At 36.3% G+C, this 20912-nt stretch overlaps 1 protein-coding gene across 4 annotated transcripts in view; it reads right to left on the bottom strand.

Annotated features, from left to right (window-relative positions):
• The window catches only part of LOC139124442 (endothelin-converting enzyme 1-like), a 47496-nt gene extending 26847 nt beyond the window's left edge, over positions 1-20649 (bottom strand). The window contains exons 1-3 of one of the 4 annotated variants that reach the window (XM_070690576.1): positions 20545-20649; positions 17190-17310; positions 4031-4231 (exon numbers count right to left, since the gene is read on the bottom strand). In XM_070690576.1, coding sequence (XP_070546677.1) covers positions 4031-4172 — 142 coding nt within the window. In that variant the 5' untranslated portion in view covers positions 4173-4231; positions 17190-17310; positions 20545-20649. Of the gene's footprint in view, positions 1-4030; positions 4232-4286; positions 4444-10200; positions 10341-17189; positions 17311-20544 lie in introns of those variants that run through there. The other 3 variants (XM_070690578.1, XM_070690577.1, XM_070690579.1) reach the window with 3 other exon arrangements.
• Between the last annotated feature and the right edge of the window lie 263 nt (positions 20650-20912).

Below are 20912 nucleotides of genomic sequence, written 5' to 3'. Positions count from 1 at the left end.
TGTTTCTATCTGTTCAGTGGAGGAAAATTCTACGTTGATGTTATGACAATGATTTCTGCACAGTAAAACCAGAAAAACAACAAGAAATATTTAAACCAGAAAAACAACAACTTACAAAAGTTGGACATGTTGCTACAGAGAAATAGATGTTTTGATCATAAAAGGGCAAAAATTGTCCTAAAAACACAAATATTGAAATTTCACCACAATTTTTGCAAACAGATTCTCAGCTTGTCAAAAGATGAGCTGCAACATTTCGCAAAATCTATCAGCAATATAAATCACAGGGCCATATGTATGTTGTAGTTACAGCACACAATCTTATTTGCGCTAGTGATATGGATGTAAATTGTATCCTCAGACAGTGTCGAACTAAAAAAAAAATATGAATCTGAAAATTTACTCAGAAAAAAAAAATAGCACAGCTTTTCTCATTTGGAAAAAATTTTTTTTAGAAATTTACAATTGTAAAAAAAAATGTTCACAATTTCATTGTGATCACCCCCTCCCAAGATCTAATGGTCCGTCCCTTAGTTAGAGCAGGTCTGTTAATATGTAACAGTTCATAAACAATGACAGGAAATGACTCAAGGTTAGCGGAGTATCCTGTTTCAGTCATTGGCATGCCACCACTCCTAAACATTTGCAGAATTTCTCTTTTTCTTACCTCATTTGCACATTTTTGACACTGACTTGTTCATTTGAACAATGTCACATCTCAACCCCTGCATCTACCTGTACACCAAATACTGAGATGGTAGCTTAGGTGGTATGGGAGCTTTTGCATGTGACGGACATACATCCGCACATACATACCCATATACATACATACAGACGCCACCGACTCACTTTTTGGTATTTATATAAATACCAAACATGAGCTATTAAAAATCAGAAAATAACATACAAAAATTTCAAATAAGAGAAAAGTACTGCCCAAATTTACTGAAAGCTGAAATTAATGGCCGCAATTTCTTAATGAAAATAAATTAATTTGTAATTTTGACAAAAACAAGATGTTGAAATCTTCATCTACCGGTACACCACACGCTTCATACTGAGTTGAGGCAGACCAGGAAAACTGAAAATTTGAGAGATCAAATGTACATCTATCCCTGGGGTGAATTCTACCTTCAGGGGAAATGATCTTGGTTTAGAAAAAGCTTCCTTGTCCCGGAAATTTACTCAACGGAAAACCACAGTTTTGAGATTGCCGGCCAATTCAACCCTACCACAACATCGAATAAAGTTATAATCAATACAAGCATGCGAACATTCTATGTTGAAAGTTGATATACCGGTATACCAGAACAAGCTTATGCTAAAACACACTGCAGCAGATTTGAAAACCGCATTATTATTGCTGTTTACACAAGTCATCCACATGTTTGATACAATGAGCTAAATGTTCACTATTATGTTTCCATGATGGCTAACAATAACTTTTTCAAACGATGAGACCTTTTTTTCATCAAGTTGAGCTGTAACCTGTCCCAAACAAGGCAGGCAGTTATCAGATTGCAAAATTCACACTAAGAGTACCGTACATCTGAATAAACTATAGCCATACTTCTTGTACCTTCCCTGTTGCATGCTGTGGAATCAGTCAAAAGTCAGAATCAGTCAAAAATTATCCCTATGGATAATTTAACTGTCAAAATTCATGGTGCCATTCATTTTTGTTCTCACGAGATACCAGCAATAATAGTAAAACCTACACGTTGAAAAAGTAAATTTACACAAGGAGGGGAATGCAACTATGTAATGATACGATATACATTGTACCACATTAATTTTCACAGCTCTAAATGCTTTGTAATTCTCAAGAACTAAAAACCTGAAAATACCTTTTCCAGATGAAGCTAGAGCCGATCAGTTTTTCCCTGTCAACATCCCATAATATGGTATTATTAACCTAGTCTCTGCCCAGCGAATGCCATGTTGCTATGGAAACTAGATACAGTCTGTCCCACCATATCACCTGTCAGCCAATCGCCAATGTATGAATGTGTAAGTTTTCTGCAAAATTATCCATCCAAGTTTCAATGAAATCACACATTTTTTTACCTCCCTTCAAACACTTCTACCCTACATCTACTGGTTTCAACCGAATCAGGAGTTCTTGATTCAATGCTCTACATGGTGTGGTTGGACTTTCCCACTGAAAAGCAAGGGGTGGTGGCTTTAAGACCACAAAAAGTATATGACATTTTCACATCAGTTGTGAAAATCATCTCATTTTAAAACAGTTTTATAAACATTTCTCAGTGATTTCCAAAACTCATGATGTTTTTGTTATTATTCGTTTCTCAATTTATTTTATTCATTTATTTATTTACCGGTATTTATTTTTGTTTATTTATCTGTCTGTTTATTTATATATTTATCTACTTGTTGCAGCTCTTCATACATCTTAGCCCACTTACTGATTGATTGATTAATTGATTGATTGATTTCGACTTCACATTTCTCACCCTTCTCAACTCTTTCATGAAAACCACGTATACATGTGGAAGTAGTACCAGTGTTGCAGCCAGGACTCGCCCTTGCGACAATGTTCAAAAACAGAGCCCATTGTCCCACATTCTCGCAATCTTTAGTCACACTCATGCGTCGACTGTGTTGGATGTAGTCTGCAAATAATATCTGTTTTGCATGATTGTTTTGCGGCTTACATTTACTTACTATCTTTCAGAGCTGTTATTACTTGTACTGGGTAGTTAAAATGTTTCACTTGATATCACAACTTGCTTGTAGTCGGACTGAGCTCTGACGGGAGGCAGATAGTACGGTATACTGAATTTAATGAAATTCAGAAGCATAGCGATGCAGTCCCAGTATCTTGAATTTTGTTTTACGAAACTAATTTGTTACAAAAATTATGTAACATTTGATTGACAATTGATGCATGTTGTTACCAAAACGTACAAAATGTCCCCCAAAATAACTGGCAGTAGGACACAATGTCCCCAGTTTAAAATTTCTGGCTGCAACACTGGAAGTACTTCTACAGACCGTACGATTTTACAAATATACGGTATATTGTGTAGCTGCCTATAGTGGATAAATTGGTACTAGACTATTTACAACTACAACTATTAATACCTTTGAACAATAAAGCATTTTGTATGGCACATCTGCACGGTATGAGTTTCATGTTGCCTAACACAGTCTGGCTTAGCCAGTCCCTATCCAAACACGTAGTTCAGTTCATTTCATTTTATTTCAGTACAAGGCCTCAGCCCATGGTAGGTTTCAGCTGAACAAAATACACAACAGGAGATGGCCAGTGACAAAAATATAGCACAGCCAGCAAATAAAGTTATTGTACAATTTTATTCGTGTTTCACTTAGAAAAAGGTAACAAAAGTTATTAAGTTAAGACAGTATGCGGACACATTTCTTTCGTCTATGAAAGACTTTACGTAAATAAATGGCAAAATTTCTGATTTTACTGAAAGCTCATGTGTTGTATAAGTTAAAGCCAAACACGTAGTGTAGAGAACAAACGTCCATCGCTAGAGTTTCAAGTACTTGAGATCTTCAGTTATTTTGTTTGGCTCAGCCACACGACATGAGGGCAGTACATGGCTATATGACATGACCAACAAACTGTGAAAGATTCTATTCTATTGTACCAGTATGCTTATTATTTATGTCCTACAGTTGACAATCACGAAATATGTGTAAATACATAACTTGGCATTTTTTTCTGTTTCATTTGCTTATGAAATACACCATTGTTGCCTTTTCACATTTCAACCTCAGTTTGAACAATCGGCAATATGGTGATCTCTTTACAGTACCACCCTTACACAATGACCAATGCTATGGAATATTCCATACAGCTTAGAAAAAAACAACAAAACAAAGACAGTGGATATTGTCTTTAAAACTGTCACCGGCAGACAACCACTACCAGGGCAAATGACAATGAATTCACAGTCACATCAACGGACAATAATTTCCTGGCCAAATGAGGGAACTTCACTTCTGGATTCATATTTCCGTACGAATCCACATTACTTACTTATCCATTCGTCGTCGTTTTCGTCGCTTTCATGACCCACACCGAGGCCAACGGTTTCATTCAGGTCCTGATAATATACAAGTGATCTGGATCCATTCCGTGACCACTTTCCAAATGAATTATTCTTTCTCCAAGAGAACATTCTATCCCAATATCCTCAAAAGTAACTTTTTCACCCTGTCCTTTTCATCGGAAGACTTTCTGGAAATGAGGAAAAGCAAAAAGGGGAAATATGAGAATGGTAATACAAACTTGCCTTTTGTACCGGATTCCAGTAATCCTTGTTTTTCCGCCATCATCATGTAGGACGGAGCAGATTTGGATAGCCACAGCTGTCACCTCACTATAACAATTGCCCTATGCAATGACAGGCGTGTGCTCTCCCCCGGTCACCATATTTCAAATTATTAAATCCCATATGCACTGTACAGCCTCTATCCCATCCCTCACCTCATTAACATATATTTGCATATTAATGTATGCAAATTGTACTCAGGGCCACTCAAAATAATATCATTGTTTACATTAACAGTTGCTCTCACGATTACCTAGTACCTGTACATATCACAGCACGACATTGGTCCATAGAATTACATGAGCCAGTCAAGTTAGGACCAGTGCTGGATATAATAATTGTATGTATTTTTACCTAGGGAAGAGAATGAATATTAAAATAAATTCTAAAAACTCAATAACAACTCAGCTAAAACTGATACAGACGTCCAACCAGAATTCAAGACCGTAAATATTACTTCCCATATATTATATATATATATATATATATATATATATATATATATATATATATATATATATATATATATATATATATATATTATATATATATATATATATATATATATATATACACACACCAGTATATATAAATATATATATATATATATATAAATATATATATAAATATATATATATGTAAATAAATATATTTATATATATTTTACAGTGCTAGATGCTAAAAGCAGATAATTGTAAATAATAACACAAATTATACAAATTACTTCAAAAATACATTTCAGTTATAAATATACTGGAATTTATATAACAGAGTCAGACACAGACAGACAGACAAACACATTGACCTCTCTCTCTCTTCTCTTTTTTTTCGGTCATTAAAAAACTCCCCTCCTTAACAATCTAAATGTGTCAAGAGATTTTCTTCCCCAACAGCAAGCATCCATCCATTGCTAAGAAGTCAGTTTTTCATACGCAAACATTTGGATTAATCAAAGGTAAATACGTTGAAAATAGTTCAAAACCAGTAACGGATTTCCCAAAATAATTATTCACAATATATACATTTAAGTTAGAATGTGCCTCAGGAACAGAAACTGTAGTGTGACTTTCAGTTTTCCAATTCTTTTCTGATCTTCCACTGGTTGGCGGCTCACTTCAAAGCTCTTGGACTATGAAACATTTTCAAAGTCTTTGTTTTTTGAAAATCAAAAATTTACCACCACTTAAAACACATTGTGCCACTTTCACTCCATTACTGTGATTGAAAAATTTTCATCACATGCTTTCTAGTCTAAAGACTATGCTGTCACTGAAACCTAGGTGATAGTGTAGATTGCACCATAACTGAGGACAGATCCTAGACTACAAGCTTTCAGACCTGGCAACTATTATTTCTGCTTGTTATTGTGCCACTGTACGGTACATGTTTGTTGAATTCATGAATCAAAAAACACTCATAAGTTTAACCCTATGAGTGCTGTAATTTTTCCCATAACCTATGAACTCCCAAATAAAATCTCAAGGCACGGTTTTGGACTACACATGTACATCACATTTATCATGCTTTCCAAAGCCCCAGACTGATGAACAGTAGTCAAGAACAGGGGTAACGCATGCATGATATAACTTTGTGTAAGAATCAAACCCAAAGTTTTTCAAAATTTTCACTTTTGAATTCAAAGCACCCAGTGCTCTATTGGCAGCTTGAGACAAAGTCGCAGAGGTTTCAGAAAAATCTAAGAATTCACTTAATATGACCCCAAGATATTTATACTTCTGAACATACTCAATTGAATTAACACCGAGATGAAAATCAAATACACTTCTTATCATGGTTTCTTTCCTGAAATGGATAACTTTTGATTTACTACAATTAATCAGAAGACGCCACTTGGAGCACCACTTACTGACATGGTCAAGCATTGCTTGCATATCAACTTCATTATCAGAAATTAAAACTGTCATCTGCATATAACAATATACAGACATTATACACATCAATAGAAATACCTTTGTTCAATGATTTAAGCTCAACTGAATGAAAATAAAAAGGGTGACAAATTGTCTCCCTGTCTTACACCCATTTTTGTAGCAAACCAGCATATACGGTATCTCTGTGGTTATAATTGTGATAAACTTTATTCTTGTGAACTGTTCATCTGACAAATTTTAGAGCCAGTCAACACCTTGTGTAGTGACTTCTGATGTTGACCTTGTGAGGGCGCTCTAGCACACTGGTCATCAGAGAAATTTCAGGTACATAATCATATCACCAGTGTCACAGACAGGAATTATTTAAGAGTCTGCATGTACCTGTGTTAACAATGGGTTGAGCCAAACCATGGTGGTGGAAAAGTTCAGTGAAACAACCGTATAGCAAAACCACAGTGAACTTGCTGGAGCAGATTTTAATCAATATGTGAAAACACGACAAGTTTTGATGTCAACAAAATAGGCTTTCATTCTCGCTGTGAGACTGAGCCTTCACAATGTGGTTTTTGGAAACACAAGCACTCCTGTTATTTATAGCAAAACCATTTTTCTAAAGGAGATAGTGAAATATAGTCACTTTGGAACGGTCTTTTTGAAACAGTTGCGACGTTTCGATCCGACTACAACGGAGCTTGATCACGCAATGATGTTAATTATTCAGCGTTAATATGTCTCTGTAACAACGGAGGCCAATCATGAATAGAGACCAAGGATATCAATTACCATAAATTTACGGACATATTATTCCGCCAGTTACAGAGACATATTAACGCTGAATAATTAACATCATTGCGTGATCAAGCTCCGTTGTAGTCGGATCGAAACGTCGCAACGGTTTCAAAAAGACCGTTCCAAAGTGACTATATTTCACTATCTGCTTTGATCCTTGGAACCATGAACAATATACTTTCCATCATTTTTCTAAACAATAAAAATTACTAAAAACAATTATTTGCTGTGCATTTGCTGCCACCTAAACTGTGAAATATTTCTGAAAAAAAAGACAACAAACAGACACATTGTGGTAAATGGATTAAAACACCAGCGGGGTCAAACGTAACAACAAACACTGATTATTGACAACTGGGCTCTTACATATTTCTGACAAGCCCTGTAAACCTCCTTAACCCTTTCACCCCCAGTTCCCTGTGTACAGGTCCAACTTTACCGTAGAAAATAATGGATTTGGGACAAACCATGGTGGTGAAAGGGTTAAGCCATTTGCACCTTGAAACCTTAAGGTAGTAATTGTGCTTCAAAGTGAAAGACTTCATCAACTTTTGCTCAAACTTTTTCAAGAAATCTTTCAACCACTCTCTTTCAAAATCAAAAATAACATATCACCGTTGATGACACAGTCCCCACTTGTTAATGGGTACTTTAATTACATGTCCTCAGAGAGGATAGAGTCCTCTTCATTAATTAGGTCTGTGATTAAAAATACTGCGATACAGATGGGGCTTAATGACTGAGAATGAATTCCGTGGTGGTGAAAACATAAAACAATGTAGACTGCCATCCTAATTACTAAAAGTCATTAAATGAGTCAATTAGTAATTAATCAAAAGGATGTTGCCAAACATTTTTGCATCCTATGATAACATGGACAGATTATCATCTGTATCATGTTTCATAAAGTTTGAGGCAGTGCTTCTAGGCGTTCACTTAAAAACAAAAATCCATAATATACATGCACATTAGCAATTAATTTGAGCGATAACGCTAAGTGTCATTGCATTGTATTTATAATACTATGAGATCATCATCTGTAGCAAGTTTCATCAAATTTAATGTAGTATTTGTGGACATATCACTCTAATTAGGAAAGTTCATTACATATGCAATTACAAATTAACCAACATGACACTGATAAATGTCTTTATTCACTGTTTTCTTTGTGAGCTTAACATCTGTACCAAGTTTCACGAAATTTGATGTAGTATTTCTTGACATATCAGCCTAATTACGAAAATTCAATAATTGACATTCTCCTGCTACATATTGTCAAACAAATTGATGTGCATATGTGTGACATAGGTCAATGTCCTTGTACTAACTTTGAATAAAATCAGCTTAGACGTGCCTCAGTTATGGCTCAGGACATGAAAAAACTGTAACAAAATGGCCGCCATGTGGCCATATTAGATCATACCATGAAACAAATTGATACGCATATGTACAATAAACCGGTAGGTCGATGTCCATGTACCAACTTACAAAAAAATCGGTTGAGGAGTGCCCAAGTTATGGCCTGGTGCATGAAAAAAATCGTAATAAAATGGCTGCACAGCAGCCATATTGGATTGCATCACAAAACAAATTGATGTGCATATGTACCTGTATATCATAAGGTGTAATCGTTGTACCAAGTTTGAATGAAATCACTCCAGGCATCTCTGACATATCTGCATGAACAGACGTACGCACAGACTCACACACGCACGGACATGACCAAACCTATAAGTCCCCCACAGAAGGTGTCCTTTGGGGACAAAAAATTGATGGTCATCATACAAATGTTGTCACTGGCGAAACAAATTACCCAACATTTACTGAGATGCGAAATTTAAACTTGCCAAAACACCTGTGTTAACTCTATGGAGAAACGTAAGGTTTTTTATTTCAAAAATGCTAAGATGGTGAAAAGTATTCTCACATCAAGAGCTTCAAAATGAACCCCCACAAGTGGTAGATCAGAAAAAAAATTGTAAAAGTTTCAGAGTCCGAATATCTGTCTCCAAGGTGAATTCTGCCTTAAGCTCCAGTGCATTTTGCCTTTAAAGGTCAACTTTCTATAAGGAAATTTTTCATTATAATGTGCTTGGCTGGAATCCGGCAATCTGATTGGCTGGAGCCGGGGTTTATATTCTCCACAAGAAGACCTGTGCGCCGCGTAACATTTTTGAGCTCGCGCAAATTTCGAACGCCAACTTTAGAGCTCAACGCGCCATAATGTTGGACAAGTCTATGGCTTCAGATTGATTTTGATTGTTAAATTTTAGTCTAGTGCAGCTTGACAAACAAACAAATGAAGAGTTTCTGTAAGGAGCGGAGGCTATGTAACAACAACATGAGTTTTTAAAGTTTTTTGAGCGTTTTATTTTAAGTAAAATTCTTCAAGTTCGATGTCTACTCGCGATATCGATGCGTTGCGTAACCGTATTTTATGAATTCAACTGTGCACGCGCGCGCGTTCTGAAACGTTCTTTTTTAGAGTTTGTATGAGGCTGAGCGCTCCTGAACTCTCGTTCCAACTTCGGCCCTAAATAACGAAACTGCCCACTTGTTTTTAACTTTAGCATATTATAATGAGGTTATAAACGGTGCGCTCGGGTATTTGGTTGCGGATATAAGACCTCTGGGGTGAAAATTAGCATATTTGGGTGAAATAATCACCTCGCTTCGCTCTGAGATTATTTCCCGCCAAATATGCTAATTTTCACCCCAGAGGTCTTATATCCGCAACCAAATATCCTCGCTTGCCGTTTATAACCTCTAATTATTCCCTTGCGAAATCCTAAGTCAAAATCTGGTACCAGAGAAACAAGTCCAATATTTTCCCACACTTGAAATTCAAATGGCTGCCATCTCTGTATTCTCTCTTACAGGAGGAAATTAAATTTTCAATTTCCCTAAAAATAAACAGGTGAAAATTTCAGATGTTCAATGAGCTTCAAAATGGCCCACAAGTTGTAGACCCAAAAGGCAAAAGTTTAAGAGTCTGCATGTCTGTTCCTGAGGAGCATTTCATCTTAAATATCAAACACAGCATGCACAGAATATGGAATTCTATTGTCCAAATTGTTGAACGAGAAACTGATCAATTTCTGTTTTTTAGTGTTAATTAAAGGTTATGTACTCTACATAGGTTTTAAGGTAAAACACAGATATGCAGCAATGCGATGTGAAAATTTGACTCTCACCTGAACATCAGAATGTGACGGCTGGGACGTTGGATGAGGTGTTTGAAGACTGTACAACACAGTGGCAGTATCAGTACATGTTATGACACCGTCAAAACCTAACACGACAATGGAAAACTTTTAACCAATGCTGTTTTTTTGTCTCCTCTAATTCTAAATACGTGCAGTCACACGCATAAAAATAGCTCTTTGTTTTGTGTTATCACTGTTTGTTGAATTTTGACTGAATTCCAATTATTAAACTTGCATTCATGTGTTAATGAACATCATGTTGTAAACATGTTTTTTGGTTATTTAAATGCATGAAATGCATAAACTACAAAATAATTTTAACAACACGTATGAATGTCAGGCGCATTTTCCCTTGAGTAATAATATTTCACAGGACAATGACTGTACCATGTGGTGCAGACTGAGCATTCTTTGAAGGCACAATAGCAGTCAATGGTGACTGTATTCTCAACATTTTTGTTGCAAGAAGCAACACCTTTGCGTAGCACAAGTTTTTAGACCTGAAAAAATACTGCCTTCAATATTGTTTCTGTTGACAAATGAATTCTAGTCAACATTTTTATTCATTTCTCAACAATAACATACAGAGACAATGTGAATCAACTCTGTCTGCAAAAGTTGAAGCATTGTCTAGCAGGAGGTCAGACGCCAGTGCGGGCGTTTGTGGATCAGGTGGTGTTGTTTTGATTGCGTCTGACCTCCTGGTCTAGTCCTGCTAGACAATGTTTCAACTTCCTCTACTACCGCCTAGCTGATAACTGCACAGTGCAATGTGATACAATCTTTCCTACATGTAGTACCAGATATGAACTGAAAATGCTCACGTGTTTCATTATATACCGGTTATGTGTAAATTTGAACCTTTGCCACATATTTGCAACTTCATTGAAAGTGTTATGATTAACATAATGAGCAATAATCACCGCCGATTAATTCTAAAAGGTCATGAAGTATACAAATATGTAGTTAGCTGAAATAAAAATATTAAAGTTCTTTGACTGCTGTCATTGTATCACCATTTTATATAGCAAGCGTAATTACCATTGGCCAAGTCCTTCAAGCCATATATGCCGAGCTGTGAAAGCTGATTAGATGTGCAAATTATAAATTAGCTGACATGAAAATGTGAAATGACTTTTGATATTGTTTTAACCTGGTATAATCATCCATGTACATAGCATGTTTCGCCAACTTTGATCAAGTAAATCCCAGTATATATCCCTAATAAGCAAAGTTTATTAAATATGTAAATTAGGAATTGACTTAAGTAAAAATGCTTAATGATTGTCAATAATGTTGTATCATGGTATCTGCAATATATGTAGCAAGTTTTGTCAACTTTGGTTAAGTCAATTCAGATATATATCTCTAATTAGGAAAGTTCATTAAATATGCAAATTAGGAATTGGCTGAAGAGAAAATGCTTAATGACTTTCAATAATATTGTATTATAATGTCATTAATGTACATAGCAAGTTTCATCAATTTTGATCTAGTCAATTCAGATAAATATCCCTAATTATGAAAATTCATTTAATATGCAAATTCGGAATTGGCTGACGTAAAAATGTCTTTTGACTTTCAATAATGTTATATCACAGTATCTTTGATGTATATAGCAAGTTTCAACAACTACAATCAAGTTAATTCAGATATATAGCCCTAATTGGGAAAGTTTATTAAACATGCAAATTTGGAATTGGCTGAAGTAAAAATGCTTAAAGACTTTCAAAAATGTTGTATCATAGTAGCTCCAAATACATGTAGCAAGTTACATCAACGTAGGTCCAGTCAATTCAAATATATATCCCTAATTAGCAAAGTTCATTAAATGTGCAAATTAGGAATTGGCTAAAGTTAAAACGCTTAATGACTTTCAATAATGTTAAATAATAGTATCTTTAATATACATACTAGGTTTGGTCAATTTTGATCGAGTCAAATCAGACATATATCCCTAATTAGGAAAGTTCATTAAATATGCAAATTAGCAACTATCTTTCATGTAACCCCTCAATGGTTCCCACTGCTGATATATCTCGATGTGATCAACATTTGTAGCAAATCTCATCAAATTGTGTGTAGTCGTTTTTAATGTATATCAGTTTTTTCTAAAGTCATTAATTATGCAAATGAGTAAAAAGTATGCAAGCCACACCCACCATAAACTAATCAGTTCTTGCCCTTTGCTAACTGAATATATGTACCAGATTTGATTCTGATCTGACCAGCCGTTTTTGAGATATCGGACCAACAGACAGACAGACAGACAGACAGACAGACACACGGACACACAGACAGACAGACAGACAGACAGACAGACATCGCTGCGAAATATGCTCAGGTGTGTAAACACGTGAGCAAAAAATGGTTATAAACAATTGTTGACCATACCTATTTTACTGTTGTACCACATCCATTTTATTGTTGTTCTTATCAATTTTTTTCGATACACTTAAATGCAATTGGTGGTGTTTACCCCGTTGGCAAGTGTATACCGTAGTAGGATTGACAATCTGACAACCAATCAGTACGCGCTATCAACCTTTCAAAGATACATAACTGCAAACACTAAAAATTTGATGTGATGGATAAATTTGCATGTCTGACAATTCCACTGAGTAAGGTCAGATAAAGTGGTGTTTTGAACACTCTGTATCACTTAAGCATACATACTTGAGCAACATTCAAGAATTGGTCGGGTCACAAACTGATGACCTCATTTCTGTTCTGGAGAAAATACAGAAGATGTGTATTATGCGACACTTTGCTACTGCCGACAGCTCACACAACTGTCTGAATGTTGCTGATCCTTGCTCCAGTGTCTACCAGCAAGGCACATTTTTTTTCTAACCTAATGCACCCTTTTAAACTGTTACTGTAGTAAAATTTATTCTTTCAATAGAGAGCTGAAACCAGTTTACTTTGAGATAAGGGGGAGGGCGGGTGACAATGTGACATTGTTTAAATTTTGGCATGGCATATTTACAGTCTTCTATCCCAATATTTGTTTAGGATAGTATGACAACGTCATAAAATAGGGATTTGTGTTGTAAGGACCAAACAACATACCGAAGGAAATGATAGCTTCTTTACATTATCCCTTTACCTGCTAGATTATCACTACCCCAGTAAGTAGTTAGCTGTATTGAGCCTAAACCATATGTACATGTACCATATTTTACTCACATGGCTTTATATTTGAACGTTATAGCAGCTTTCGTCTGTAAAAATAGTGTTTTAAGTATTTCTGTCTTCAGGGACCTTAAAATCTTCAAGTCTTTGTTAAAATACATGTTTTGCTTTACAATAGTTTCAACCAACTTGACCTGATGGTGAAATATGAACTTGGCAGGTAAAGGGTTAAATGGCTGTGAACCGGTGAGAAAGGGTGCACGCACAGTGATTTCAACCCTTTTGCCACAATGGTTTGGCCCAAATACATGTTTATCAACGGTGATTAAGGACCTGTGTACAGGACAATGGGGATGAACAGGTTAAAGAGAGACTACAGCAGTCACCTGTGACTGCTTACAAAAGTGATAATTGGGCTGACTGGTATGTCTAGCCAATGTCTACTTTTTTATCGGCACATATACGTTTCAACTCCAGTCACCAAAAATTAGAATATGAAGAAATCTTATTAGAAGCGGATGTACCGGTAGAGAAGGGTCGGTCTTTTCACTAATATTGTATTAAGGTCTTTTTTCCTACATTCCTATCCAAAAAAAAGACTGTGATACAATGTTGTAAAAAACTGACCTTTAGAAAATATACTGCAGTCAATTTTTTTTCAAGATTTTTGTCAAAATTTTGATTACAACCTGTAGCCAATGAAATGTGATGTCCATTAGGTCCAAAATTATCAAAAAATTACAGAAAAATTCATACAAATTGGTAAAAATGTTGCAATAAAATTTTGGTGGCAACAGCACTCAAAGGGTAAATCAGATTGGATACGAAACAACCATGGTTCAAACAATGTGATCATGAACAAAATAAAGCACTAGGTAAAGAACACCTTTAGTCACTGGCATTATCACAAGAGATTGGAAAATATATCACATCACGTTTGTTCTGTTATAAAAAAAGGGTCATACAAATATGCTCATATACCCCTGTAGAACATACCGTATACTGGTACTATACTGTATTTCAATAGTTATATTTCACAAGTTGGTGATCAAAGATAGATACACTTGTAAGCAAGTACAAATAATAATAATAACTTTATTGACGTTATTCCCTCAAAGGTGAACATAGTCAAGAACTAATACTACAAAAATAAGAAAAGGATACTTATCAAAAAAATAATAAATATATATATATATATATATATATATATATATATATATATATATATATATATATATATATATATATATATATATATATATATATATATATATATATATATACGTATACTTGAGATGTACAGATAGCTCCCAGTGTTGTTCGTAGCGTGGTTAGGTAATAGCGGATGAATAAAATTGCACACGTCTACTGATCTGCTTGTATATTTTCTGTTTATTCTGTTGGTAATTTGATACAACGTTTCGTCCTAAAAGTAGGACTTCATCAGGTGAAGATCTCTACAAGGGAGAATACAGACAAATACAGAACAGTGTAAGGATAGTGTTGATCCTAATTAAATGCTAAACGGACTTTATAGGCTGAGTAAATTTGAAAGTTACAAAGGATATAGAATATGACAATTCTTACCGTTTATGTGTGGCGCAGATGGAAAGTGGCGATTCAAAATTGGCGGTAATGGTTATTTATAGTGCCTGTCCGAGGGCGCTGTGAGCAATTGTTATTTAAATTGCTTTTAGCTAAGAATGTTGAGGCTGTTTGGTGACAATGTATCCAGTTTTGAAATCCAGATGGATTCTATTTTTTGCGAAGCGTGTCATCTTGTTTATTTATTTTGATAATCCCTATTATTGAAACGTCGTTAATGGTGTGTTGATTTTCGTTGAAATGAATCGCGACGGGAGTGTTAGCTTTGAGTCTTATGGTTGATAGATGGTTATTGAACCTGAGGCGAAATTCTGTTTTAGTTTCTCCAACATACTGTTTATTGCATCTGTTACATGTGATTAGATAAACCAGGTTTTTGGATTTGCAAGTAATGTTATGTTTGATGGTGTAAACGGAGTTTGTTACGTGACTTTGAAATTGCGTGGCATTAGTGAGTACTTGCAGATGTTGCAACCTCTGTTAGAACCGCATTTGTAGAAACCTGTTGGAAGTTTTGACTGTTGTATGTCGCTATGGACCAAGAGGTCTCGTAGATTGTGACTTCGTCTATGAGCTATTATTGGTGGATTTGGAATGGCAGTTTTGCAGCGAGTTGATTTGTGTAAGATATCGAAGTGGGAATTGACAATTTGTTTGATGTTGGGGTGGTGTGGTTAAACGTTGTTACTAATGGTATGCGTGACTGGTCTTGTTTTGATTTATATTGTAGTAGGGCGTCTCGGGATATTTGTTTGGCGCGATGTATTTGATCATCTACGAGATTTTCTGGATAGCCACGTTGAACGAGTGATGCTTTCAGTTCATTTAAACGAACATCCCGCCAGTCATTTTGGAGCCTGCCGCATCTGCTCCAAAAATGACTGGCGGGATGTTCGTTTAAATGAACTGAAAGCATCACTCGTTCAACGTGGCTATCCAGAAAATCTCGTAGATGATCAAATACATCGCGCCAAACAAATATCCCGAGACGCCCTACTACAATATAAATCAAAACAAGACCAGTCACGCATACCATTAGTAACAACGTTTAACCCACACACCCCCCAACATCAAACAAATTGTCAATTCCCACTTCGATATCTTACACAAATCAACTCGCTGCAAAACTGCCATTCCAAATCCACCAATAATAGCTCATAGACGAAGTCACAATCTACGAGACCTCTTGGTCCATAGCGACATACAACAGTCAAAACTTCCAACAGGTTTCTACAAATGCGGTTCTAACAGAGGTTGCAACATCTGCAAGTACTCCACTAATGCCACGCAATTTCAAAGTCACGTAACAAACTCCGTTTACACCATCAAACATAACATTACTTGCAAATCCAAAAACCTGGTTTATCTAATCACATGTAACAGATGCATAAACAGTATGTTGGAGAAACTAAAACAGAATTTCGCCTCAGGTTCAATAACCATCTATCAACCATAAGACTCAAAACTAACACTCCCGTCGCGATTCATTTCAACGAAAATCAACACACCATTCACGACGTTTCAATAATAGGGATTATCAAAATAAATAAACAAGATGACACGCTTCGCAAGAAAATAGAATCCATCTGGATTTCAAAACTGGGTACATTGTCACCAAACAGCCTCAACATTCTTAGCTAAAAGTAATTTAAATAACAATTGCTCACAGCGCCCTCGGACAGGCACTATAAATAACCATTACCGCCAATTTTGAATCGCCACTTTCCATCTGCGCCACACATAAACGGTAAGAATTGTCATATTCTATATCCTTTGTAACTTTCTAATTTACTCAGCCTATAAAGTCCGTTTAGCATTTAATTAGGATCAACACTATCCTTACACTGTTCTGTATTTGTCTGTATTCTCCCTTGTAGAGATCTTCAACCTGATGAAGTCCTACTTTTAGGACGAAACGTTGTATCAAAATTACCAACAGAATAAACAGAAAATATACAAGCAGATCAGTAGACGTGTGCAATTTTATTCATCCGCATATTATATATAATATATATATTTATATATATATATATATATATATATATATATATATATATATATATATATATATATATATATATATATATATATATATATAAATATAAGATATAACTTTATGGAGAATATGAAATGTTGGGTAATCTTAAAAAACATCTGTTTCTTGGATAAATGTTGAAATGTTGTGAGGTACAAAAGACTGCTACATATCTAGGAAGACAGAACATAAATTTCATTACCGTGCCTTTGTTGATGCTCACTCGTCCTACAGCTAGGCAGAATGCCACGGCATGAAGCATTTTTTCTGCAATATTGCTTCTTTTGTACGAATCAATGTAAATGCAAATGAACCATAAGGTTCTATAAAGGAATAAAAATAGAATTTTGACAAGTATCAGTCACTGCTACAGACATAAACAGATGGTAGGATTAATCCACTGGCAACTATTAAATTATGTTTCTTTTTTCTTTTTAATCAAAAAATTCAATTAAAAACATATGAACATAGCTAGGGTATGTACCGGTATAAGGACTGGCACTCCATTAATAAAAATGTCAGTTTTTTCCCTCAGAATTATACGCATCACGTATTGAAATTAACAGATATATAAATCAGTCAAAATTTGATGAAATATGTCCTCTTCAAAGACAGATTTTTGTTTTTGATTTTGGTTTCTGTTTAATATTTCAATTACTTCACATATCAATTGTGGGGAGATGTCGGAGTCTAACTCCATGGCAACGTAAGAGTAAAGAACAGATTTTGAATCCATGTTACCATTGCTTTATTACATGCCTCTTTGATGACGTCGCGGGCCGCATAGTCATCATTGGACTGAAAGTGAACCAGAACGTTTTTCAACTTGACAACTTTTTGATGTAAAAATGTTGAAATTTCATGTTTTGCACAGGAAATACGGTTTTTGAAAATTTGGCAGAAAAAACTGATAAACCGCATAACAGTAGTTTAAATATATCGATCACTGCACCATTCGATGATGAAAATCGTTCCATTTTTAACAGATATTCGTCTAAGATGGAAATTAAGCATTTGATTATCATTTGCCAATAAATCTAAATATTTTGAGTGAAAACTGTGTAAGAGAGGCATGTAATAAAAACATTATAGCCCAAACAAAGGACCATGTACCCTCGGGGCAGGAGACCATTTGCCCTCCTTACGTCGGGCAAATGGTCACCTACCCTCAGGCACATAGTCCCATGTTTGGGCCAAATAATATTGACGAAGGAAAGAATGTGAGGTTAGAATATGAGCACGACAACTAATTTTGGAGTAGGAAGGTTATGTGTATACATCTTAGGACTGACCATGCTTTAAAAACACTTTAAAATTCAATTTTTCCTCAATGGGTGAACACACATGGCATAAAGCAGCCATTTTTATGTTGTTGTGGACAAACTGCTACCAACAGGTCATTGACATGTACCGGTACAATTAATAGTCAAATTTAAGAAGTCACACAACTTGACATGCCTCGACAGGCATACACTATAAACATGAAAGATAGAATTGATGGGGTTACAGTAGATGGGTAATTTACAGTTAATTCATGGGTTAACAAAAGACTATCATTTATAATTAGCTGTGACTTCTGCCTTTATGGGCTCATAATAAATTAGTGTTTTACACGCTAGGTAGTATGCGCCTCAAAATAAAGTGAAACACTTAAACTTTTGCTGAAACTTTCATTCAGCAAACTTCCAACCACTCTTGCCAAAACCAAAAATAAACATCGGAGTTATCGTACAAATTTCAGTACCAGAGAAACAAGTTACCAAAGATTTACCAATGTTTGAAATTCAAAACGACCACTATCCATTTCTTAACTCTATGGAGAAAAATGAAATTTTCAAAAAATTAAGACACTGAAATGCTCTGTTACACCAATATCATCAAAATGAGTCCTCACATGTGGTAGATTAGAAAAGAGTTGTAAAAGTTTCAGAGTCCAAATATTTGTCCCTGAGACCCATTCTACTGCAATCACAGGTAAAAGGGGCACTTTTCCATTTACCTTGTTCTCGTATAGTGAGATCTCCTCTCAAGCAAACTCTGGGTTAGTTACAAAACAGACAAAACGGAAAATCATCTGTGGTTACAATGTTTTAATTTGCCCTGACATTATAGTTATAGTAGCTGTGGGTCCATAGCTGTGGTGTTTTCAGACGGGATTCCTGCCTTTTACGGGCTGGTTTTGACTTTTACGATTTTAACCCCACGGTGGTGGCGGGGTTAAAATCGTAAAAGTCAAAAGCAGCCGGTAAAAGGCAGGAATCCCGTCTGAAAACGCATGCACAGCTATGGACCCACAGCTTACACAATTTAAGATTAACTTTTACGATTTTAACCCCGCCACCACAGGTTAAAATCATAAAAGTCAAAAGCAGCCCGTAAAAGGCAGGAATCCCGCCTGAAAACACCACAGCTATGGACCCACAGCTACGTGCTGGAGTTTCAAACTCACAATCCTCCAATAACGGGAAATATAATCATATCATGGATGTGCAAAAATTCTGAGCAGAAATGAAGTTCAACGTTGATGTAATACAACAACTATTTGATATTTTCATAATATTTTAAAATTGTGATATCAATATATTTCTTATACTATTCACTCCTAGCTGCAATAATTGTAGCCTTGGTTTGCCGTTGGGCTTGTGGGCTTCTGTCCTGCGGCTCGAGCCTTGTCCAAGCTCTGCATGGCAGGGCTGTGTGTTACCGGCGTTATACGGCCTCCCACCGTATAACGCCCGTTGACGCCGGTAACACACAGCCCTGCCACGCAGAGCTAGCCTTGCCCCAACCATGTTGTTGGGGCAAGGCGTGAGCCGCACGACAGAAGCCCAAGCCCCAGGGCACGACCAACCAAGGCTACAATTATTGTTGCTGCGAATCCATAGCCTCTGCCACTCGGGTAGCTTGGTCATTGGAGTGGTAGCAGAACACGTCAAGGAGTGGCAGGGCTCGTTTTCGCAGCAACAATTATTGTAGCTGCAAAATTGTAGCGCTACGGTGAGGCGGTCGGTGTGAGCGAAGTCGCAAAAACAAAAATCACCGACCGCCTCACCGTAGCGCTACAATTTTGCAGCTACAATTATTGCAGTTAATTCACTCCTTGTTGGTTCGCCTGTGGTACCGGTACTACAAGCTTTCCAAGTAAAACACACAACGTACTTCCGCTATCCGGCTTTGTGAATATGCCCGATCGGTGTTGAAAAGCTTAGGCAGCCGGCAGTACGTATATATGCACTTGGTGTATTGTCCGCCGGAAAAACAAAAATTGCATGGACATGCATGAACACGAAAGCGTTGGGCTGGATACTCAGTTCAACCATAGATCTTCGAAAGTTTTTCTGGAGGGTCATGGTTGAAGCGTAAGGCATGTTTTAATCATAGACCCTCGAGAAAAACGTTTTTCTCGAGGGTCTATGTTTTAATCCGTGCTCCAACTTCCCTTGCACTCAAGAAAACCCATACAGCTGTTGGCTTTGAACAGTACATTCATTGAAACTTTCCCAGCAACCACTTTACGAGCCATTTTTCAATCTCTTGCGGGAAAAACAATTACTTACCAAAGAGCCACGGAAAACATGCAGGGAGAAAGGAGCTCTGTGATCCAAACTATGTAAATTATAAGGTCACCATGTCACCGCACTGCTCGACCTTGTTAAAGGCTACTTCCGGTATTGGAGAAAAACGAAAGATCACAATATGTTGACCCTGTGGTGGTATTTTGAATCATTGGACGGACTGAGCGCCAAAACTCGGTTACCCACCTTGTATGACATGCACGACTACTGCCCAGGACAAGAACAGTAGCCTATTGAAATCAAGCACATCCAGAAAATGTTACTGTGTAGTCCGACAGCCAAGTCCCCTTAACCCTTTGAGTGCCAAAATCAATTTCTGTCGCCTTTATAAAATATACCCTAGTCAATTT

This window comes from Ptychodera flava, assembly GCF_041260155.1.
Source record: "Ptychodera flava strain L36383 chromosome 23 unlocalized genomic scaffold, AS_Pfla_20210202 Scaffold_24__1_contigs__length_23054250_pilon, whole genome shotgun sequence".
NCBI lineage: Eukaryota > Metazoa > Hemichordata > Enteropneusta > Ptychoderidae > Ptychodera > Ptychodera flava.
Note: the sequence above shows the minus strand (reverse complement) of the source record. Positions and strands in the feature narration are given on the sequence as shown.